This window comes from Lissotriton vulgaris, chromosome 1_2 (assembly GCF_964263255.1).
Source record: "Lissotriton vulgaris chromosome 1_2, aLisVul1.2, whole genome shotgun sequence".
In the NCBI taxonomy this organism is placed as follows: Eukaryota; Metazoa; Chordata; class Amphibia; order Caudata; family Salamandridae; genus Lissotriton; species Lissotriton vulgaris.
In genome coordinates, this window is record NC_141686.1 from 301,039,024 (window position 1) to 301,064,463 (window position 25,440).

At 50.9% G+C, this 25,440-nt stretch overlaps 1 protein-coding gene across 1 annotated transcript in view; it reads right to left on the bottom strand.

The window, feature by feature from the left end:
- Positions 1-25,440, bottom strand: part of LOC147736556 (N-acyl-aromatic-L-amino acid amidohydrolase (carboxylate-forming)-like) — a 105,016-nt gene that overhangs the window by 25,200 nt on the left and 54,376 nt on the right. Inside the window, exon 6 of the mRNA XM_086953302.1 lies at positions 22,962-23,071. Coding sequence (XP_086809428.1) covers positions 22,962-23,071 — 110 coding nt within the window. The remainder of the gene's footprint in view (positions 1-22,961; positions 23,072-25,440) is intronic.

Consider the following 25,440-nt stretch of genomic DNA (forward strand, 5'->3'; position numbering starts at 1 on the left):
GCATCGCTCCTTCTAAACACCCCAGCCCACTCTTCTAACGCAAACGAAGCCGCCGCCAACCTCACCCTATGGTTATCCAACACCGCCGACACCTTAGCACCACTGAAGAAACGTCAAAACAAACCTGCCAGCAAAAAGGCCTCCTGGTTTAACGATGATCTTAAGAAGTCCAAGAAACTCTGCCGCTCCCTCGAAAAGGCCTGGAAAAAAGACCCAACTACTAGCACCAAGGACGCCTTCAAAAACGCCACCCGCACTCACCACCAACTAATCCGAAAGGCCAAGAAAACAGCATTCAAGGATCGACTAGACAACAACGCCCACAACAGCAAGGAACTTTTCAACATCGTCAAGGAATTTTCCAATCCCTCGGCCAACTCCAACGACATCACCCCCTCTCAAGCCCTCTGCGACTCCCTAGCCTCATTCTTCCACAACAAGATTGCAGACATCCACAACAGCTTCGACAACCAACCCGGAAACCAACCCACCCTACCTTGTGCTGAACATTCTCCCCCTGTGAACACCCTTAACGACTGGAACCCAATCTCCACTGAGGACACAATCCGCCTGATGAATTCCATCCACTCAGGATCCCCCACAGACCCATGCCCTCACCACATCTTCAACAAAGCAGACTCCGTCATAGCACCACACCTCCGAGACGTCATCAACAGCTCCCTCGACTCCGCCACCTTCCCGGAAGACTGGAAACACGCTGAACTCACCGCCCTTCTGAAGAAACCCACAGCGGACCCCACCGAACTCAAAAATTACCGCCCCATCTCGCTCCTTCCATTCCCGGCCAAAGTCATCGAGAAAGCTGTCAACAACCAACTCGCCGCCTTCCTCGAAGCCAACAAATCCCTCGACTCCTCACAATCTGGCTTCCGAGCAAAACACAGCACTGAGACCGCCCTCATCGCAGCAACAGACGACATTCGAACTCTACTGGACAATGGAGACACAGTCGCCCTCATCCTCCTCGACCTCTCTGCAGCATTTGACACAGTCTGCCACAGCACCCTTTTACAACGCCTCAATAACATCGGAATCCAAGGAAAAGCAATTGAATGGATCACCTCACCGGAAGAACTCAGAAAGTCCGCCTCCCACCATTCAAGTCCGAGGCCACTGAAGTCATCTGTGGCGTACCACAAGGATCCTCACTCAGCCCCACCCTCTTCAACGTATACATGAGCCCCCTCGCGACCATCGCCCGCCAACACAACCTCAACATCATCTCCTACGCGGATGACACTCAACTAATCCTTTCTCTCACCAATGACCCCAGCACCGCCAAAACTAACCTACACGAAGGAATGAAAGAAGTTGCCGAATGGATGAAACAAAGCCGTCTGAAACTGAACTCAGACAAAACAGAAGTCCTCATCTTAGGTACATCCCCCTCTGCATGGGACGACTCCTGGTGGCCGGAAGCACTCGGAAAGGCACCCATCCCGACAGACCACGCACGGAACTTAGGCATCATACTGGACTCTTCACTCTCAATGAATAGACAAGTCAGCGCCGTATCCTCTTCCTGCTTCAACATTCTTCGCATGCTGAGAAAAACATTTCGCTGGATCCCCACCGAAACAAGGAAAACAGTCACCCATGCTCTGGTCACGAGCCGACTAGACTACGGAAACACCCTCTATGCAGGCATTACCGCCAAACTCCAGAAGAAACTCCAACGAATCCAAAACGCCTCAGCCAGGATCATATTAGACATTCCACGCAACGAACACATCTCCGGTCACCTTAAAGACCTCCACTGGCTACCCGTCAATAAGAGGATCACTTTCCGACTGCTAACCCACGCACACAAATCACTCTACGACATCGGACCAGAATGCCTCAACTCACGACTGTCCTTCTACACCCCCTCCCGCCAACTACGCTCTTCCAGCCAAGCCCTCGCCACTGTACCTCGCATCAACAAGACCACCATGGGCGGCAGATCCTTCTCATACCTGGCTGCTAAAACATGGAACTCACTCCCCGCTTACCTTTGCCTTACCCAGAACCACCTAGCATTCAGAAAGCAGCTTAAAACGTGGATATTTGACAAGTAATCTTCCTCCCCTCTCTAAGCGCCTTGGGACCCTCTGGGTATGTAGTGCGCTATATAAATTCTCTGACTTGACTCTGACTTGTAGGAGTGGATTCCGGTCACTCCCTAAAAATTGTAGAAAACGGTCCCAAGGGCAACCCTTCCCACTTTTGCACCACATCTCACAGTACTCTGATGCAAATCTAACATGGGAGAATGTTTCTATCCCTAAAGGGAGACAGAATGTCAGCCTGGTGCAAAACTGGAGAGAGGATTTAAGGAACAAAGGGCCTTCTTTCCTCAGGTCTCCGTTTATACTTAACTTTGAAAGGGCAGGCCTCACCCTGGTCCCATTCAAGTTAATAAAGTTCCTGGACCATTATTATTATTATTATGTTTCTTATATAGCGCCTGAATCGACCCCCGAAGGGGTATCTCCGCGCTTGCCTTGACAACCCGTTCTGGCTTTTCCCTGTGAGATAGCCCCTACAGGGCATCCCCAGGGTGAAAGCCAGGCATCCCGCCGCAGGGGGGCCATTGTGGAGATTAAGCAAGCTTAATGCCCAGAGTTGCAGAGTGGAACCCATGATTAGGTCAGGCACCGAAGCGAGAATTATCGAGTCCATGGACATTTGAGCTCAAGACCTTGCCGCGTCGGGAATTGAACCCTGGTCCCGGGTCTGAACTCTGCTTCAGGGTCTGCCTGCTCTAACCAGTGAGCCACACTTCTCCACCATCCCCAGCTGTTCTTCCTGGGAAGACAGGAGTAACATTTCTCAGCCTCAGGCTTTCCGATCAAAAGACTTGAGTCTTTAATCCTTCTCTGGGAGCAGTTTTCACCCCAAGCTTTGATAGGGTCTAGCTGGGAGCTAATGCTTGGAGGTTTAGGCAGGTAAGTGTAACTTTTTTAATATTTACTATAAATCCAACGTTATCAATAAATAGGATTTTTAGTAAATATTAAAAATAACGGTTTAATTGATTTTGTAGCTAAATCTAATATAAAGTTAGCTAACTTATTATTTTATCTGTACTTTAGTGTTTCTCATAGTGCAGCTGCCGCTCTAACAATGAAAATTACTTTTATTGGCTTGTCCTTTACGTACCTACAAACACTAAATTCCTGCATGTGCCACTTTTAAATACTATACACCCTATTGTGTGGTTTTGGGGTGAAGTATTTTACATGTAAAAGTAGGAGTCTTTCCTGTCAAAAAGTTTAAAAGCTGTAGTAGTCGGGCTGTACAGGTCGGCCTGAAGCCATGGTTTCTTTATCACTCTAGTGGATGACATTATAATGGCAGCTGTCCAGAGGTGACATTTAGGGTTCAATGCATTTGTGTATTTTCCTGAGGTATTGTAGGAGGCTGGCTTAGTATATGGTGCACAATTACTCAAGTGATGCACCTTGCACTAATCCAGGCAACCCTTATGGTGATTTTAGTGGTCTTTGATAATTATAGAAAGATCTCAAAGTGGTACCGGGGAGAGCACAACATGACTTTTCCGCCCCAACCCAGAGGAACAGCATTTTCTGATTATCTCCACCATCTTCTACTGTTTAATTCCACAACATTTACACCATAATAATCCGTACTTTCTTCGTCATTTCATCACTTTTTGTAAATGAGCCATGTGTATGTTGCCATACTATTTCACACACTTCTAATGCTCTCAGTGCGTCCATCCAGACCTTGTCAAAGAACACAATTGAAAAGCCTGGTAGGTTCTAACCAGTGTTCTTTTATTGAACCCAATGCATTCTGGACTTACACATGCCCTTCATCAGGGGTAACTGTAAGTAAACAAACATTCTCAATTAACATAATGTCTCTAAAAGCAAAGGAACAACCCTGAGAGGACTCACAGGCCAGAGGCACAGGAGTCGCAAGAGGACCTGAAGCAGGTCCAAAAAGTCAGAGCCCCACAATGCAAGGGATGCAGGGAGCACTCTGTTCTTCAGGAAGTGAGGTGCTGGAGGCTGGAACTTCTTGTACCCCAAAGATCTCTGGAGTGCAGAGCCAACAAGCCTTGGCAACAGCAAGTCAATGCAGTGCACAAGGGTTTGGTCCCAACAGCCATGACGAGGGATACTGTCCTCCAAAAGTGCATGGAAGACAAGTCAGGTACTTGTGTTTCTGAGCCTCGGAATGTCTGTGGGACATCAGGAGCAGCAGACCGGACAGCTTTGCTGTGGAGCCTGCAAATGCAGGGTAGTGGCTCCTTCACTCCAAGGGTAGATTTTCTCGGTGTCCTTGGTGCCCACAGGTCTTTTGGAGAACCTGGATGAAAAACAGACACAGATGACACAAAAGACTTCAAAAACAGTGAGACCAGGAGCAGCAGGAGTCTTCGTTGGTGCACTCTCAGTTCCAGTTGAAGTCCAAGTGTCAAACGATTGAAGAGTGACATAAAATCAGGGTTGAGTCCGGTCCCACGAAGAATCTGAAGACCCACCCACGGTGGAGCCCTTAAGTACCCTAAGGAAAGGGTTGGGATGACTTGGGGTCCCTCCCGGAGGAGGGGCTGGACAGAGGGGAGGATACTCCCCTGCCCTTTGTCCGGTTTCACGCCCAACCAAGGGTTCCTAAACTGGCTAAAACTGGAGTATGCGGGGAAGGCCCCATTTGTGCCCTTCAAAGCAGTAAGGTGGCGCTGGCAAGTGCCCCCACACCAGCCCAATATACTTAATCATGTCTGTGAGGTGGGAAACACCTCCCTGCAACAGAAGTCTTGTTCCACCTTCCCCTGCTTGAGCTTGGCTCAGCAGCAGAAGCGCAGACTCATGTCTGTGGTCAGCAGCAGCACTAGCTTGCTTGCAGACTCTGAAAGGCTGTTACCGGGAGTTCAGGGGGGGTCCGTAAGGGGCCCCCTAGTACATGGGATCATTCTTCCAACACTCAAATCAGTGTTCGGGTATGATTCCAACATGTTTTATACCAAACAGGACCTGGTTTGGTGCAGCAACTATATAGCTAGAAATTTTGTAATGACCGCACTTTTAAGCTTGGAGAATCAACTCTGGGTTTGTAACGGTGTCCTGCTTATGCAGGGGCAGCCTGACACTTAATCAATTACCCTGCCCTAAGGACTGAAGAGCCTTCCATAGGGGTGACTTTTAGGTTTTAAGTGAAGTGACCTCAGGTACAAGGGAACTTATATCGGTTGCGAGAGGTGTAAGCACCAACTCACACAGTCTGCAATGGCAGGCCTGTGGTCATGATTTAAGTGGACTCCCATGGGTGGCACAATACATACTGCAGCCTATAGGAGACCCCTAGTGTAACTGTGCCCTGGGTACTGTCAGGCGGCCGGTGGGGACAGTGTCGACATCACTATGTTAGCATGAACCCATCAGCCATGATTCAGCTTGCACACATTACTAGCTGCTTTAATTTTTGCAACTTTGCTGTCTGTACTTTTCACATAGGAAATGTTCGCTGTGTTAGTTCTCTGCCAGTTCCTGGAGTTTAGTCTGAACATTGTGAGCAAGGTTGATAAAAAATGTCCCTTGTTCTGTTCTGGTCAGGCCCTAGCACTCCGACAACATGCCAGTACAGCTAGGGGGAGGCTAGTAAATTTGATATTAAGTGGAATCCACGCATGAAAAACAGACACTTGGAGAGGGACCTTTCCAGGGAGAAGAGATGTAGATAAGGAATGGGGTCTGATGAAAAAACCTGTTAGATAATAATACTCATTTCTAGCAAGGCGGACAGAGGTTAGGCTGAATTGTCTTCTCTCTGCTGTCTTTTCATTATGACATCTCCCTTCAAGATATATGGCCTTGTTGCTATGCTGACAATATTTGCCTTATGCATTTGTCGGCTTGTTGCGGCACGTATACTGCATTATAGAACACGATCGTTGAAATAAATATTCTAAACTATTTTGTGTCTCTGTCAGACTTTATTTTGGACAAAAACAAGAGCGAGAGTGAAAGGGTTACCGCAATACCTGAGAGAGTCAGGAGTGTTGTGTTCTAGGGTTTCTAATCATTTTCTTCTCTGTGAGTGTGTAGGAGAGCGAGTGAGACACTATAGCTAGTCGGGCCTGGGCTGGTGGACACCAAGGTAGTGGAAAGGCTTAGCCCCTAGAATTTAGAAAAAAGGTGGACCCCTATATATTACTAGTGCACTTGCTATACATAGGGAAACATAATTAATTTGAAAAAGGTCTATAGCCAAGTGAGAACCATTGATAATACAATTGAAGTTAAATATTTCAATTGGGGAGGAACTAATTTACCATGTTTTATGGGGCAAAGAACATACACTGGGGCCTGGACAGCAGTGTCCTATTGTGCAGGATTGTTCTAAAAAATGCTAAATCAATAAGAAATCCCTGCAACCAAGGCTGAACCTACATAGTGACTACCATCCCCATGACCACAAAGAATGAATTATATTGAGACTCCTGCGAGATGGGGAAAGGGTACAAAACTAGGCAGACAGGGAGTGGGTAACATCCCAACAGAGCCTTACTTCCTGAATACCATTGTGTGGGCCTGGCATGACAGCTGGATGTGACAGTGGATCACTCGTTCCACACTCCAGGTTTGGTTGGCTGCCTACCTACCACCTGTTGGACAGGCCACATGAAGGGCCGCTCCCCCCTCGGCCCGACCAGGCCCGAGCCCGGACACACAAGGGCCACACACCACCACTGCTCGTCTTCCGTCCCCTCCGGGACCCCGGCCCCTGAACATATCGACCTCGTGGGCCCGACCCACTACTGGCCCGCGCGCCCAGCCTGGGCGCCATCTTGGACACTCCGCCACGAGGCCGCCTGGCCCCCGGCCGACCTCAACCCTGGGCCTAGCCAGGCCTCAGACATCCCGGCACCACCATCCACCCAGGAGGTGAGCGGGCTACTTGGCAAGTCAATGGGAGAAAGAGGCGTCGATGGTTCTCCCCCGCCAAGTGCCGCTCGCCCATCGCCTCCCCGGGCGCTGGCTCCACCCCCCTGCCGGGTGTCTGGACTCCCTCATCCCGGACCTCCCGACCTCCAAGTGCGAGGGTCCGGACATCAAAGGGCACCAGCCCTATAACTGGGGCAGCTCCAGAGCAGGAAGGCAGTTGTATCCTGGAGTCGAGAGACGCAGAGAAGAACTCATCCTTGACGGACTACTGGCGCTGCCGTAGCTCTGCCTTGCGCATCATCGTCCTGCCTGCTGGCGCTGCCGCAACCTTCGTAACCTTCGGAAACCCTCATCGTCGTCGGGACCTGCTGGCGTGGCCGCGGACCGTTTGTAACTACCATCTTCATCGGGACCTGCTGGCTCCGCCGCGGACCGTCGCTTCCTTCGTCCATCTCGGGACCTGCTGGCTCCGCCGCGGCCCGATCATCTAGAACGCCGAGCTCGAGGATTGAGAGCTATTTCCATCTTTTGATAACAAGACTGTCCCGCTACCCTTCTCCCAAACCAGAGACCAGAATCGAGGGGACCCCTGAGTCCAGACCTCCTTGTACCATTCATCGTACCTAAAGAATTGCCTATAAAGTATCGTTGAACTTTGCCCTTGTGTGGTGTCCGTCTGTGGGGGGGAAGTTACTTGTCTGTACGATCGTCGGAGACGGCTCTCCCCGGAGACCTCTCCCCTTATCCTCGGCCGACCCTCCCGGTCCGTCTAACATTGGTGGCCAGCGGCGCGATCCGAATCACCGCATAATCGTACAGAGAGTAGCTCACCCCACGACCAAATCACGATGTCAAACAAAGAAAGCGGATCCACCGAGAAATTTCAGATGGAGAAATTGGACGAGTACAGCCATCGTGAATTAAAACAATTCTGCATCGAACTAGGTATCGCTACCACCGGTCTAAGTACCAAAGACGATTTCAAGCATGCCCTAGAGTCTTGGGCAGAAACCGGGGCTGCCGGAACCCCCGATCAAAACATCGTAGCAATAGAAAAAAACACCACGGCCCCTGAGGAGCGAAGAACGGGTCTCTCGCAAGACGAGATCCAGGAACGAGAAAAAACCCGACTACACGAGCTGGAAATGGCCCGGCTCAAAATGGATGTTGAACTTAAGTTGGCCGAACAAAAAATAAACTTAGAGCACCTGCGTCTCCGAGAAGAAAGAGAGGAAAAACAGAGACAAAGGGAGCTCGAGGAGAAGAAATTGGCATATGAACACGAGCGAAAATTAGCTGAGATCGACCTACGCAAGCAGAATAAAGAAGGAGGGGTGCCCGAGCAACCCCACACCCCAGGGGCAACAGAGAAAAAGGTACACATCCCCAAGGATGTCGTTCGAGAATACTTCCGAGAGGACGACATCCAGCAATGGTTTAAGGCCTACGAAATCGCTATGACCGCCCACCGGATCGATAGAAGCGACTGGGGAGCCGGTCTATGGGGGAGATTCCTCAATGAGGGCCGCGACGCCCTGCTACAGCTCCCGGACCACCAGATGACCTCCTATGACCATATGAAAGCTGCACTCCTCACCCGCTATGGCCTCACACCCGAGATGTACCGTCAGAGGTTCCGAGACTGCACCCGCATCCCGGGTACAACTTGGGTGGACTATGTAAACTATTTTAGCCGAGCCTTCGAGGGCTGGATCAAAGGAAGCAAGGTCACAACTTACGAACAACTCTTCAATCTCATGGTATGGGAGCATCTATCGAACAATTGCTTCATTGAGCTTCGCCAGCACCTCCTCGACAGCAAATTGACCGATCCCCGGCAGCTCGCAGCCGAAGCTGACCGGTGGGAAATCACCAGAGTGGGCCGGAATGGGTCCTATGAACAGAGCCGGAACAACAACGGTCAGCACCGTCCCCGAGGAGGAGGAGGAGGCCAAGGACGCGGAAGAGACAACGCTCCGGTCGCCCCCGCTACCAGCACCACCCCCCCGGCCAACCGGGGCAGCACCCCGGCGCGACCGGGATATCGAGCCAATGTTACGTGCCATCGATGCCAACGAGTCGGCCACTATGCAAACGACCCAAACTGCCCCCAGTATCAGAGCCCAAGACCCCGCCAAGTAGCCGCTGCTGCTCTGGGGGAGGAACAGATCTCAGAGGAACAAGAAGAATATGAGCAAGAGCATCAAGAATGGGAGCCAGCCGCCATGGCTCTAGCCTGCTTAGGGGGGAAAGACATGGTCCCGCGGGTCCCCCTACCCGCTAACACCCAGAAGTACAGCCAATGGGTGAGCATCAATGGACGCCGGGCCGAAGCCCTCCGTGACACCGGGGCCAGTGTGACAGCCGTCCGCTGTCACCTGGTGGCCCCAGAACAGTTCCTACCAAACATTCTCTGCCCTGTCCGTTCAGCCGATAACTCAGAGAGTCTGTGTCGGATGGCCTGCGTCCCTTTCGAATGGGGAGGGGTCTCCGGCATGTTGAAAGTAACGGTCCGAGACGATGCCCCCGTAGACTGCCTCCTGGGGAATGACCTTGAAAGCTCTCCGTGGGCAGCCGTAGAACGACGAGAACACCTGGGGATGTTAGGCATCCCGGACTGGGCATGCGTCACCACCCGGTCCATGGCCGCCCGTGCCAAACCCCGACCCGAGGAACCCAAATGGCCGGCGCCTCCGCCTCCGGTCGCCCCAGCCGAAACCACCGACCGTGACGTCCCCCCAGAACCAGCTCAACCTCCAGACCTCGCTAACCTCGACCAGTGGCCTCAAGAGGGGGGGCCCACGCAAGAACAGTTTCGCCAAGAACAGAAGACCTGTCCCTCCCTCGAGGGACTCCGCCAACAAGCCCTCGCCCAAAGCGCAGGGGATACCTCCGGAACACATTGGATCTACTGGGACAATGATCTGCTATACAGTGAACAAAGAATCGCGGAGTTGGGGGCCAGCCGAGTGCTAGTGGTGCCCCTCCGTTTTAGAGACTTTCTGCTAAACCTGGCCCACGATGTCCCCCTGGCTGGACACCTGGGTCAAGATAAAACCTACAGCCGCCTGGTGACCCACTTCTTCTGGCCCAAAATGAGGGACGATGTACACCAGCATTGCCGATCTTGCCCCACGTGCCAAGCCAGTGGAAAGAGCGGCCGCAAACTAAAAGCCCCCCTGCAACCTTTTCCCGTGGTCACCACCCCGTTCGAGAGGGTCGGGATAGACATTGTGGGGCCCCTGGACCCGCGTACAAAACAAGGCCATTGGTTCATCCTGGTGCTAGTGGACCACGCCACCCGCTACCCCGAGGCTGTTCCCCTGCGGACTGTGACAGCCCCGGTAGTCGGCCGGGCTCTGATGGGAATCTTCTCCCGTGTGGGCTTCCCCCGAGAAGTCGTCAGCGACAGAGGCACAAACTTTATTTCCAAATATATGAAGTCCCTCTGGCAACAGTGTGGGGTTACCTACCGATTCACGACCCCCTATCACCCTCAAGGAAACGGACTAGTTGAGCGGTTCAACCGCACGCTCAAAGGGATGATTGGGGGGTTGGAAGAGCCCCTCCGTCGCCAGTGGGATGTGCTGCTGCCGTGCCTCCTCTTCGCATATCGGGAGGTCCCCCAGAAGTCCCTCGGCTTCAGCCCGTTTGAACTGCTGTATGGACATCCAGTACGGGGGCCGCTCAGCCTAGTCAAGGAAGGCTGGGAGATGCCCCCTCTAAAGAACCCCCCAGATGTCTTCCGATACCTCCTAACCCTCCGCAACCAGACCCGGCGGTTCCGAGAGCTGGCAAAAGCCAACCTAGAGGCCAGTCAAGAGGACATGAAAAAGTGGTATGACCGGAATGCCTCCTCCATCGAATTTGAACCTGGGCAACAGGTATGGGTGATGTCCCCCACCGAACCCTGCGCCCTGCAAGACAAATGGACGGGGCCCTTCAAAGTAGTCGAGCGCAAGGGCCCTGCCACCTATCTCATCGACATGGAATCTGCCCGGAACCCCCTCCGGGTCCTCCACGCTAATAGACGGAAACCCCACTTTGTGCGTTCAGAACTCAGCCTCCTGATGGCCACAGACAATGGGGCCGAAGAAGACTCCGAGCCCCTCCCTGACCTCCTACGGACTCGGGAGAAAGACGGCTCCGTGGATGGGGTCCGACTCTCGGAGGCCCTCACCCGGGAACAACGCCAGGAGTGTCGAGACCTTCTGTTGCAGTTCGCCAGCCTGTTTTCCCTCACCCCAGGTGTCACTTCCTGGTGTGTGCACGACGTGGACACGGGGGACAACCCCCCTATCCGCCACCGGGCCTACCGCGTGCCAGATCGGGTACGGGCCTGCATCCAGGAAGAAGTAACCAAAATGCTCACGCTCGGGGTCATCGAGCCCTCAGACAGCCCCTGGGCCAGCCCTGTAGTACTGGTCCCCAAAGCAGCCGCTCCCGGCACCACACCAGAACTCCGGTTCTGCGTCGACTACCGGGGCTTGAATGCGGTCACCCGAACAGACGCACATCCCATCCCCCGGGCAGACGAACTAATCGACCGCATGGGAGCTGCCCGCTACCTCAGTATTTTCGACCTGACGGCGGGCTACTGGCAGATCGGCCTCACACCCCGGGCCCAAGAACGTTCTGCCTTTTCCACCCCTGATGGCCATTACCATTTCAAGGTCATGCCCTTTGGCATGAAGAATGCTCCAGCAACATTTCAGCGGCTCGTCAACCAGGTCCTGGCAGGGCTCGAAGGATTCAGCGCCGCCTACCTAGACGACATCGCTGTATACAGCCACCATTGGCCCGAGCACCTCCACCACCTCCGAGCGGTGCTACAGGCCCTCCAGCGGGCTGGCCTCACGATTAAGGCCAGCAAATGCCAAATTGGTCAGGGGTCCGTAACCTACCTCGGACACCAGGTGGGAAGCGGTCTGGTGGCCCCTCTGCAGCTCAAGATTGCCGCCATCCAGTCCTGGCAGCCCCCCATCACCCAGACCGAGGTACGCGCCTTCCTGGGCCTCACGGGCTATTACCGAAGGTTCGTGAAAGACTATGGTACCATAGTGGGGCCCCTCACAAAACTCACGTCCAAAAATCAACCCAAGAAAGTCAACTGGACCCCGGATTGTCAAACAGCCTTCGAACAATTGAAGGCCGCCATGTGCTCCGCTCCTGTGCTCCAGGCCCCCGACTACAGCCGGGAGTTCGTCGTCCAGACGGATGCCTCCGACCATGGCATTGGGGCAGTCCTGTCTCAAGTGAACACCGAAGGCCTTGATCAGCCAGTGGCCTTCATCAGCAGGCGACTCCTACCCCGAGAACAACGCTGGAGCACCATAGAGAGGGAGGCCTTCGCTGTGGTATGGGCCCTCAAAAAGCTCCGGCCCTACCTCTTTGGCACACACTTCCGGGTGCAGACCGACCATCGACCCCTGCAGTGGCTGATGCAGATGCGGGGGGAAAACCCGAAACTACTACGTTGGTCCATCTCCCTACAAGGGATAGACTTCACTGTTGAGCACCGGCCTGGGCCAGATCACGCCAACGCGGATGGCCTGTCCCGGTTTTTCCGCCTCGACGAGGAGAGTCCCCAAGAGGATGGGTGACTCTCCCCGCCTTCAGCTGGGGGGGACGCATGTTGGACAGGCCACATGAAGGGCCGCTCCCCCCTCGGCCCGACCAGGCCCGAGCCCGGACACACAAGGGCCACACACCACCACTGCTCGTCTTCCGTCCCCTCCGGGACCCCGGCCCCTGAACATATCGACCTCGTGGGCCCGACCCACTACTGGCCCGCGCGCCCAGCCTGGGCGCCATCTTGGACACTCCGCCACGAGGCCGCCTGGCCCCCGGCCGACCTCAACCCTGGGCCTAGCCAGGCCTCAGACATCCCGGCACCACCATCCACCCAGGAGGTGAGCGGGCTACTTGGCAAGTCAATGGGAGAAAGAGGCGTCGATGGTTCTCCCCCGCCAAGTGCCGCTCGCCCATCGCCTCCCCGGGCGCTGGCTCCACCCCCCTGCCGGGTGTCTGGACTCCCTCATCCCGGACCTCCCGACCTCCAAGTGCGAGGGTCCGGACATCAAAGGGCACCAGCCCTATAACTGGGGCAGCTCCAGAGCAGGAAGGCAGTTGTATCCTGGAGTCGAGAGACGCAGAGAAGAACTCATCCTTGACGGACTACTGGCGCTGCCGTAGCTCTGCCTTGCGCATCATCGTCCTGCCTGCTGGCGCTGCCGCAACCTTCGTAACCTTCGGAAACCCTCATCGTCGTCGGGACCTGCTGGCGTGGCCGCGGACCGTTTGTAACTACCATCTTCATCGGGACCTGCTGGCTCCGCCGCGGACCGTCGCTTCCTTCGTCCATCTCGGGACCTGCTGGCTCCGCCGCGGCCCGATCATCTAGAACGCCGAGCTCGAGGATTGAGAGCTATTTCCATCTTTTGATAACAAGACTGTCCCGCTACCCTTCTCCCAAACCAGAGACCAGAATCGAGGGGACCCCTGAGTCCAGACCTCCTTGTACCATTCATCGTACCTAAAGAATTGCCTATAAAGTATCGTTGAACTTTGCCCTAGTGTGGTGTCCGTCTGTGGGGGGGAAGTTACTTGTCTGTACGATCGTCGGAGACGGCTCTCCCCGGAGACCTCTCCCCTTATCCTCGGCCGACCCTCCCGGTCCGTCTAACACCACCCTTGATGAATGTCTGCCTGACTGGCACCCCTCCTTTCTCCATAGTGTGAGAGATAAGTGGCTAGCATGACTGTGCCATAAGTAAAGAGATGTGTTTCGGAGAGATAGAGAGAGAGATGGAGAGAGAGAGGGGGTAAGAGAGGGAGAGAGAGAGGGGGGGCAAGAGAGAGAGAGAGAGAATGTGTGTTGGGGGTTTATATGGGTGGGTATATGTGTGTATGTGAGTGTGTGATGGGTGGGTGTATATGTGAGTACTTGTGTGTTGAAGTGTGTGCGTGTGTCTGGTATTAGCCAACAAACTCCTCAGCAGAACAGAGAGGTGTTTTTTGGGTTCCCCCTGTAGGAGAGTAGGGTCTGCAATCCTATGATCACCCCAGATTTTTGCTTTTTGCTTCACTGGTTTACGACTTCTCTGGCTGTGGGCCTGCCAATCAGACCCACAGCCTTGCTGTTCTCTCACTAAATTGACACGTGTACCTTAGGTGCATTATCCAATAGGTACTGGGCCACCTTATCAGACCCTGTAACTCAGGGCATAGGTGTACCCAGGGCCTACCAGGGGCTGAAGCATGTATTATGCCACCCCTGGATGGCCATCTAAATCTGACACAACTGGCTGCACGACAGCTGGGGCAAGGTGGTGTAATCACCCTTTGCTTTAGATATAGTATACCTATATCTAACCCTAAAATGGACACACAGATTCCTATCAGTTACTCCTATGGCAGGCCTTGACAATCCTGAAGGCAGAGTGCTTGGAATCGTGGGAGATGGTGCTCTGGCATGAGCTGAGCCCGTTTGCAGCTTGCAGAACCAAGTCCTAATAGCTGTTCCATGATAACGCATACCATATACTCTTAAGTGCATTATAATCCTCGCGGTTAAATGCTATCTCTGGTATCGCTTTATCAAAACATGTCGAGTAAGGTGTCATACGAATTGGAATACTAACCCCTCGCCATTTCTGGCGACGGGGTTAGCATTCCACCCTGCTAGAGGGACACGACATGTATGTAACTGTGAAAGTTAACTCGAGCCTCAGCATCACAAAATGGATGCTGCCACCACAGACACGAGTCTGACCCCCTGCAGCTGGGAGTCCTTCCAGCGAGGGGAGCTTGGACAAAGGGTTTCCTGTCAGGGGCGGTGCTAGCACCATCCCAGACAGGGTTTTGTGTATCCTGGGTAGGCAGGGCTTTACAGGAAGGTGACTGCAAGTGGCACCCCGGTGCTCACTATGCATCTGCCGGCTAGAACCAGTTCCAGGGACACACCAGTCCCTGGCCTGGGGAAAGTCCGGCATGGGCGAGGGGTGTAACCACCCCCCTTCCTGGTCCCACCCCTAGGGCAGGACCTAGTCGCGTACCCACCCCTTTCTTTAGGATAAAGGCAGGAGCGGGGACCCTTCCAAATTAGATCATCTTTGAATCAAGAAACTACTTTCTACGAAAGGAACTCTTGACTTCTTCTCAAGATTTCTCCCTTGTGGCTAAGGAGTAGTCACCCAGCATCCGCAGGCACCATCTAAGAACACTGCGGTTTGCTGCACGTCCTTCCTCCGGAATCCGACCGACCAGCATGACGAGACCTGGCTTCCCTGGCACCTCTGACCTCTACCTACCTCTACAGCTAAGCTGAGAACCGTAGGTGCGACGAGATCTCGAGGGACCGGCCATCATCAGAACTGCACGACTTCTATCCAGCACAACCGCCGAGAAATCCTCTGGTGAGTGCTTTGGGGTCCGAGAAGCCCCGACCCTGAGCAGCTCCAGCACTGAAGTCCAGCCCCCCAGCATCCACGAGATCTGCGTGGGGCCCTTCTGCTTTTTGCTGCTCACCGCGTTGTCTGGCTACTAGCCCGCTGGCTTGTGGCCTTCCCGACGACGACCGACGACGACAACACTGCTGGTCTGGTTGCTCCAGACTGGCCCTTGCTCCCTTCCAAAAGAGGAGCACCCCGGACCCTCCTGGTCCACTCCAGACGCCATTTTAGGTCCACCGCGTGGGCTTGAATTTGCCAAGACTTGTTGCCCCAATCCTGGGTCCAGCGACGTCGACAGCATCAACCATCGTGGGACAGCTCGCACCTCCATCCTGGTCGCCGACAACGCCTCCTGGTCTGTGAGACTGCAGAGCCCAGCGTCGCCCACTCACCTGGTCAAGGTGACTTCGCCCGGTGCCATCCTGGTGCCCACACAATCACTGGCTAGTGATTAAGAACTTGGTCCCCTCTGCTTTCAGGTGTCATCTATCTTCGATCCAGGCTTGGATCACTTCGAACTTCAACACTGGTCGCCTGCCATCAACTTCTTTCTTCAGGCTCCATAGACTGCAACGAGGATTCCCGACGTCTTTCCAGACCTATGCATCCGCAGCCCCTGGGCTAGGTAACTTCGGCATTTCAGTGCCCCAGCATAGCCTCACTATCCAAGGTTCCAGATCCTTTTTCGTTTTCAGCCTAACTAGTCGGGTTCGCCCGAGAACACTAACTTTGCTTTTACTAGCCTCCATAGACTTTGTCCCGCATCCCGCGTGAGAGTGCACACTCTGCACCCGAGTCCCCTAGGCCTCCTACTAGTAATCTGAAGGTTCAGTAGTCAAGTCCTAGCGATTCCAAAGCCTATTAGTCCAGTACTTACCTGCTAGTAATTTCGCATTCCACTTTTGTAGTATATGGTTTTTCGTGCCCCTCAGGCATTTGTGTAAATTGTGCAACTTAAAGTATTTTCGTAAGAGTTTTGTTGTGTGCTTAGTACCCTGTCCTCATAAAGAGTACAGGGCTGTTGTGATCTAAATAAATACACTGTTTATTTTCATAACACTTGTGTGGTGTCCTTTCACTTGGTGTTCAAGGGGTATATGTGATGGTATAACAGCTGGCTTAACACGCCCTCTAGAGTTTAGCCCGAAGACTGCTCGTATCCATGCTACTAGGATAGCTGGTCTATAAGGTTGACGTACAACCAATCATCAGTAAGGGTTGTTTGGACTGATACAAAGTGCTCACTAGAATAGTGAACACTATATATCAGGCCAACTTCTCACACCCCCTACTGGTTAGTTGCCAGTGGCCTGCAAGAAGAAGCTCCTACTCAAAAGGAGAGGTCAAAGGCATGACCTCTTCTCTCACCCGTAAGAAAGAGATGTGCCTATCCATATGCTCCGTATGATGTTCAGTAGCGCCGGCGTTAGGGCAGAGTAGCCAGGCGGGGTTGAAAGAAGATAAAGAAGGGAAAAACATACCTGCCACCTGTAGCCCACCGCATCGCCGTCTTCTACTATTCTTGTGGCTCCACTGTAGGCAGAGGATACTGTGGCCAATCTTGAAGCTGCTCTCATGCGTGAGAACAACTTCAGGATTGGCCCCAGCGCCTTTGCTTTGCCCTCCCAGGAAAACTGGGAGCCTCTGCCTGATGTCTCCAACGAAGCAACATAGCTCGAGTTAGAGACAGCTCAGTGCGCATGTGGTTTTGGCCAGCCTGAGATGGCACTGACAGCAGTGGCCTCCACTCCCCCATGTGACTGCTCCCCCCCCCCCCCCCATGGCCCCGTCCCCAGGATGAGGCACTTAGAAGTTGAAAAATAAAAGATAATAAACCTGTTTTATTATAGTTTTATTTTTTAACTTTTGAAGCTTCGGGGAAGGGGGCAAAGCTCCTCCGCCATAGCAGAGGAGGCGCCGCTGATATTTGGAATGCAGGGTCAACTGGAAACTTATTGTCGCTTGATTCACAGGGAGCATAACAAAGAGCTGCTTCTCTGTTATCACAAGTTTAATACCTTGGCTGCTACGGGGTTTTCCCCTCCTGTGCTGCATATGCATGATCCCCAATGTTCATGACAAGGTCAACTCGTCAAACGCACAGCGCAGGTAACACCCATGACGAGCTGACCTTGTCATGAGCATGGACAGGGTTAATACTTTTTTAGAAATTCAACAGTGACCCAGTTCAACATTTCTATTAAAATGTGAGAATAGCCAACTTCGATTAGGTGCTAGCTTGAGTGTTACTCAGCACAGGTGTAAAATGTGGGCACAGGGAGTACCTACCTTTTCAGGACGGATCATGGTTGAAGTACTGCTTGTCGGGTTAACTTTTTGTACAGGCCGGCAGGCTCTGCAGCTTGGTGGCATCTGATGATGCAGATGCTGCCAGGGGTCCTAGAAGGATCGGGCCAGTGTAAGAGCGAGGTGTCCCTTCTGGAGTACCGCACAAGATTAGTATTGAAAAAAGGGGACATTTACTAAAATAGAATGCAATGTGCACAGCAGCAACCAACGTTGCTACACTGCATTATGTGAAAGATACAGAACTATGTTGCTCTCCCCCAGTGCTGACACTTTACGCTGTCATGTACCAATGCACACACCCTTGCATCATAGTGCAAAGTTGTGTCCTTTCGCTCAGGCATAGCTGTTGTACTGGAAGGAAATCTTCCCAGTACAAAAACTTTGCTCTAATACTTTTCCCAATGTGTACGTAAGCTGTACAATGCAGTACGCATGCAAAGCTTGAAAATTACAGAGAGTGAAGCATTCCTCTTTCAATGAGCCTGTCTCGAGCAGGCTATGTATATCCCTTTCTACATTTAGTAGTAGATAGAAATTTGTTTCAGGGTCTAAAGGTGCTTGCCTGGGAACACCCCTGGAACGCCCACTTGATGCAAAGTAGCGCATAGCGTTACTTTATGTTACTTTGGCCAACTTTCCAACACAAATCCTAATTTACATCTGAAAATAAATACCACCGCAATACTTGGGGTTTGTGCTACAAAAGTAAAGTAAATCTGTAACAAAGAGTCATGGTGAACAGCAAACAACACAAGTGGCAGTGTCAAAGTAGCGCATAGCGTTACTTTATGTTACTTTGGCCAACTTTGCAACACAAATCCTAATTTACATCTGAAAATAAATACCACCACAATACTTTGGGTCTGTGCTACAAAAGTAAAGTAAATCTGTAACAAAGAGTCATGGTGAACAGCAAACAACACAAGTGGCAGTGTCTGCAGTGGTGCGGGTGGGATGTAACCTCATACAGTAGGCTGGTTGTGGGTGGTTGAGCTGCAGGGACACACACGAAGTCCTGGAGGTCTCACTGGTTGCGGAGACACAGGGAAAGGAAGAGTGCCCTAGCAAGGCTCCCAAAAGGAAGAGTGCCCTAGTGAGGCTCCCAAACGGAAGAGTGCCCTGGTAAGGCTCCCAAAAGGAAGAGTGCCCTGGTAAGGCTCCCAAAAGGAAGAGTGCCCTAGCAAGGCTCCCAAAAGGAAGAGTGCCCTAGTGAGGCTCCCAAACGGAAGAGTGCCCTAGTAAGGCTCCCAAAAAGAAGAGTGCCCTGGTGAGCCTCCCCAAAGGAAGAGTGCCCTAGCAAGGCTCCCAAAAGGAAGAGTGCCCTAGTGAGGCTCCCAAACGGAAGAGTGCCCTGGTAAGGCTCCCAAACGGAAGAGTGCCCTGGTAAGGCTCCCAAAAGGAAGAGTGCCCTAGTAAGGCTCCCAAAAGGAAGAGTGCCCTAGTAAGGCTCCCAAAAGGAAGAGTGCCCTGGTAAGGCTCCCAAAAGGAAGAGTGCCCTAGCAAGGCTCCCAAAAGGAAGAGTGCCCTGGTAAGGCTCCCAAAAGGAAGAGTGCCCTAGCAAGGCTCCCAAAAGGAAGAGTGCCCTGGTAAGGCTCCCAAAAGGAAGAGTGCCCTAGCAAGGCTCCCAAAAGGAAGAGTGCCCTAGCAAGGCTCCCAAAAGGAAGAGTGCCCTAGTGAGGCTCCCAAACGGAAGAGTGCCCTGGTAAGGCTCCCAAAAGGAAGAGTGCCCTAGCAAGGCTCCCAAAAGGAAGAGTGCCCTAGTAAGGCTCCCAAAAAGAAGAGTGCCCTGGTGAGCCTCCCCAAAGGAAGAGTGCCCTAGTAAGGCTCCCAAAATGTAGCAATTTAACCCAGCGTCTTTTTTTAAGCCTTCCCTCTCTCCCTGCAGACTCCTCCCTTGCAAATAGGGTGCCTGTCACAATAAGGTAAAGAGACCGATAACAAATGACCGCCTCGCCTTACCAATGTGGTCTTTGAGGGCTGGGCCAGGCAGCATCAGTGGCCCTCCCAATATCTATTAGGCTCCTCTGAGCCTTATGAGCTCCTCTGATTAATGTAGGAGTTTCTCAGTGGACTTTCTTTCTCCTCAGGGTCAGCTGATGTTTCTTTCTCAGTCCTGGAGTCAAGGCCTAGACAGTGTTCATTTGAACTAGTGGTTTCCGGTGCTCGGCACCAGCATTTATTTGTCAACACCAGCGCTTGTGACAGTCTGCCACAAGGTGGAACTGGCTGGCTAATTTAGAGGTGACCAAACAACAGTTAATTAATAATTCAATATACATGAAAAATGACTATTACCTGCCGGCCCAGTCTTTCTTAAAGATTTGGGGGTCTGACCCAGGAGGACCCAGGGCCTGCTGGCCTTCAGAAGACTCCTCAAAACCTGGCTCTTCGATCAGTAGCAGCCCCCCTCTCCCCCCCACTCCACCTTAGTGCCTTGAGACCCTCAAGGGTATGTAATGCGCTTTACAAATGAAAGGATTGATTGATTGATTGATTGACATAGTCCGAACTGTCACACTTGTAGGAGTGTGAAGGTTAGTAGTTGTGTTGTGACTATCATTGGCAGCGTTGGCAGGGGAAAGCTCCGTATGAGAGCCCTGGCACTTATATTTTTTACAAATTAAGCACTGGGTCTGACTCTATAGGAGGACACGAAAAATTCTTCCCCAGGGTCTAATCCTTCTCTCTTTGGTAGTTTAAAGGGTTTCACTAAAGTCAAAAGGTGAACTAATTTAGTAACTAACTAACTCACAGGGCAAATTTATATTTCAAACAGTGAACTTGAAGAGCACTTGACCTACAAGGTCTCTTAAAAACCTTTAGACTTCTCACTGGCCCCACTGAGAGAACAGACACCGTAGGACTGCCCTGTGTTGGATGGTAACAAAGCTTTTACTAAAGCACTTATACACCCCAAGGGGTCTCTTTGCGCTAACTAGCAACGTGCCGCCTTTACAACATTTCACCGCCTAGTCAAAGTCTGCATTTACCCCCGATAGAAAAATGTGCCACACTGGATGAGGTGTAGGTGATTTGTGAAAAGTTGACAGAACTGACCCCAGAGGTGCCTGCTGCAAAGGGCAGTAAGACAAACTTTATAGAAACATGTTTACTGTCTCCAACAGGACTGCTGCAACGCTGCTCCAACTGAGGAAAGAGTTGAAGACCCAGCTCATAAATACCAATACATAACAATCTGCTAACAATCAATAACTCAGCTTCCTCTCCTCTGATTGTTGATTTTATGCCAGTCTTCCACCGTGTACAGGACTCCACTGCCCTTTCACTAAGTTCATGCTCTACAATGCCACATACATTCATACATTTATATATACATACGTACATGTAAGTCAAACTGCAGTGCACCTAAGCAACCACCGGGGGCAGTGCACTGATACATGGATAATGTTATTCTGCTTTGTATTGTAGGGATGGAAGAAGAAGAACATGTAAACAAGATGTATGTCACCCCAAACTCAAAGATTTAGACGTGCATTTTATAAATGTAGGTAATTCTACGTTAAAGCTTGAATTGCTGTAGGCCTTTCAAACAATCAATCAATCAGGATTTGTACAGCTCGGTGTTGTAAATAAAAGATCTTCTGTAGCCAAGTGGTATATAAGTATGTTGTAGATTTATTGATAAGATGAACGCTTCAGATAAGTTACTGGAAGATGTAAAGTCCAGGTGATGCCCCACCAGGACCAGCCTCTCTCCTACTCAGCCTGCAACTCCAACTGACATTCCCAACCTCACCAGGCACCCATGCATTCCACGGCATCATCAATCATCCAACATTCCAGACATCTCGAAGCACACCAAAACTTATTCTGGCTGAGCAGTAAGGAAGAGATACATAGGCAAGGGGAAAGGCAACAGTAGATCATAACACTCGGCTAATCACCCGACGAGTTATCCAGGCACTTACAGGCCCTGGAGGCTTATTCGAACAGCCAGGTCTTGATTATCGCCTGCTAGTGGCTCAGATGTTGTAATACATCCATTGGTGGGGCTGATACAAACTGAGCTATCTGCTGGGATCCATCACTCCTGATCCAGGGCATAAAATGTCAGGAAACACAGCGACCCTGGTGCAGAAAACTCAGGGAGTGATGTAGTGAAATACCCATTTTGAGGGCTTTGGCATGTTTCCATTTAGTCAGGTAGGTGGAAGAGGTGATGGAGGCAATGAGAATGCAACTAGTCTGGTCCACTGCATTAACCAATGCTTGTTCATACATATCAACAGTGCGGTAACTAATGTTTGTTCACACCCTGGGTCCCAATGGATTTCCCGCAGAATTCTTCAAAGGGCTGACATGCTCCATCACCCCAACTCTCCTGGACCATTTCTTAAATGCGGAAGAATCAAATGTCGTCCCAAATGATATGTGCAAGTCTCACCTCACAATGATTCTTAAACCAGACCATCCAAGAGAACACTGCAGCTCTTGTAGGCTAATCTGCCTGGTAAACACCAGAGCCAGGATCTCAGCCAAAGTCCTAGCAAAACACCTACTAGGTTATTGGCAACCCTGTGCATATGGAACAAAGTGGCTTTGTGCCCAGCCGGCCAACATGATTTGACATCCGATGAGTGATCAATGCTCTCACAGTAAACGACAGACCAAGTGAACCCCTTGCAGTTCTTTTAATAGACTTTGAAAAGGCCTTCGACAGCTTCACCTAGGAACAGACCTAACTGTATCTCATACACAAAGCAACTGTACAATGACCTAACAGCACGGGTGAGGGGATTTAAAATGCCCACACATGGATGATGACTGGACATTTGCATTCATGGTGCCTAGGGAATCAACGATAATCTAAAGCTATTGCTTAGAAGAGTTCAAAGATCTACAGAGAGTATATGTGACTAAATTAAAACAATGGTGGATGCGACGCAGCATCGGCACAACTTGCATTAGATGTGAGTCCAAAGAGGGAAACTTCACCGACACAATTCTGTTAGGCAATGTAACTCTTTCTTACTGGGAAGCAGTGCTTAATTTGAGCTGGTTGCTTCCGGGGCTGGGCACCAGCACTTAATTTTCAACACCGGCACGTATGACTGCTGCCACATGGTGGTGCTGTTTGTGTAATTTAGAGATTTGCTGCCCCACTGTTGTTTATTAACCTAACATACATTAAAAATAACTAATACCTGCCACACATGCCATTCTTAAAGCTGCAAGTTTTATCATCACCTGTGTGTGTCCTTGTTTGCAGCATAAACCAAATTTTCACATTAAACATATAATAAACACAAACTGGACTGACCTGAAAATTGGGGTGAATGAACCCAGAGATCTCGCCATTTGAGTGTCGAGGGAAGTACTCAGGGCTGATGGACACATAGGCTTCCATTTCAAAGGCTGGGAAGGCTGCTCCTGGAAAATGAGCGAAAAGATAAGTGAAAACTGCAAAGGAGACTGCATTAATGAGATTTAGAGGCGTTAGAAGGAATAGGGAAGTAAAGGGATGAGAGAAAGGAAAACAGAAGAAAAAGAGAACTAATCGAGTGGGGTAGAAGAGAGTGAAGTAGAAAAGGAGAAGGGAGAGATGAGAGAAAGGAGGGAGAGTAAAAGTAAAGAATGCAATATGAGAAACACAGCAGAATAAATAATTGCAAAACAGCAGAGGAAAAGAGAAAGAAGTAGGGAGATATACAGGATGATATTAAGGTGGGAGGAGAAACCAGGCGCTGAGGGAAAAATAGTCCTGATTAAACTACAGGGATGAGAAAGAAAACTGGACCGGTGACAGTGCAGGAGAAGGCAAGACTGCCACAACCTGCACTGGGAAACATAGTGCTGCTGCTCAGGGTTCATACCCGCTCCCATTATGTAGGGGCCGTGGGATCCAACCTGTGGAGTATATGTGCAGACCGCCATTTCCAGCCACTAGGACACATAGGGCCAAGTTTATAAACCTTTTGCACTGAGTTTGCATCACGAAAGTGTCACAAACCAGCACAAAACGTTTTTTGTTGGATATACTTTGAAAGTTGCCTAAAAGGGGTTAATACCGAGAAATTCGATGACAATGAGAATAACTATACATTCATATATAAAAACGAAATTGCATCTTAATTGACTAATTTGCCCGTTATGAGCTGCACATCATCAAAAATTTGTAGTTAGGCAGACTCTCAGACCCTGGCCTGTGGTCACTGATTGACAGGTCACAGGTGAGGGGGTACATAGCCGACATAAAAATGCACAAATGGGAAAGCTCAGATCAATCCCACCGATAGGTGCAGGGACACCACAATGGTCCAGGGAGATTGGCCCCAATAAAGCACACATGGCTGGAAGGGTATTCGTGTTCCCAAAACACCATAAAGTCAGATGCCACATAGTTAAGAACTCATAGCCAATCAGGACACAGCACATAAAGTATACGCAGTAATCACACGCTCCCCATACCGGACATCTGGACATGTGATTCACTGGCCGCATTGTGTCCACACAAGGTCGAACCTGAATTCCTCATCAAATACATTAATTTGGCTCCAAAAACAGAGATTCACATTCCTTACCAAAATTGGATCCCCAGAGGTATTTTTTGGCATTTAGTCAATTGTATAAAACCCAGTTTAGATCGATTATAAGTTGAGACAGTCCTCAGACCCTATGCCTGTGACTGTTTTCCCGGCCTCACTGTTTAATTAAATAAACTATTCCTGTTTTACCAAATGCCTCTTCTCTCTTGTTTTTTTAAGGTATTCTATGTTCAAGCAACATTTTGGTGAGCTACCATTAGAATTGATTGAAACCTCTAACCCGACTGCAGCCAATACGCCCATACGGATTCACCTTTTCGTATCAAGAAAGGTGAGTGGACACCGCAATTGATTGAAAGTTCTGCTGAATCCATGGGGCAGAGGTCCGTCCTGAAGCAGCTGTCACAGAAGGCAAGACATCGGAACCTTAGCAAACATGTGGTGTATGGCAAACTACAGACAAGCAAAAAAAGATAACCTGAGCACACTGCAACTGACTGAAATATAGAATATTACGTATTTTATATGTCCTAACGGAGGAGTAGTAAGGTGGCTTTAAAGGCGATCCCTTCAGAAATCACCTTTTTTCGATAGTCAGCACGTTAGGAAAGGTGAAGGTTTATATGAATACTTATTGTATAGCCCTTTATGGCTCCCACAGCGCTATTTATGTGGTAAAGCTATCCTGATTGAGTGGAGAATGCTACTCAATCTTATTCTCAATCTAAAAGGTTTTCTCAGTGCCACTGGTTTCTTAACACCGTTGGTATCTGAAAGAAGTGAGAGAGGTTGGCTGCTAGGTCCACTGGGAGTGATACAGATGGTACGCTTGGCCCCTGGGTGTGATACAGGGAGCGATTAGGACTTTTAGGGAAAAAGATATGGACCTGGGAGATTAGGTGTAACTTGTGGCTGGCCAAGAGCGGCCGGTGACTCTCGAGTGATTCCCTTTTTTCCACAAGGAATTTGTTTTATCTTTATCCAGGACACAATATCGACAAGACTCTCAGACTCACCTGTACCACGCAGAGCTTCCCCTAGTCACAGTAGCATTAGTAGCGGGCTAATGGAATTTTGACAAAGCCATCATCTTTATTCCAAGTCATGTCAGCAGTTCTGACACGGAAATATCCCCTGGGGCACACTTGAGCGGGCATTTAGACTGAGTCATGCAGGGTCACTTTCCACGTGAGCAGGCTCTGGCGGCTTCAGTTTTCGCCATTGACAAAATCACCCCACTGTAATAGGGGGGCT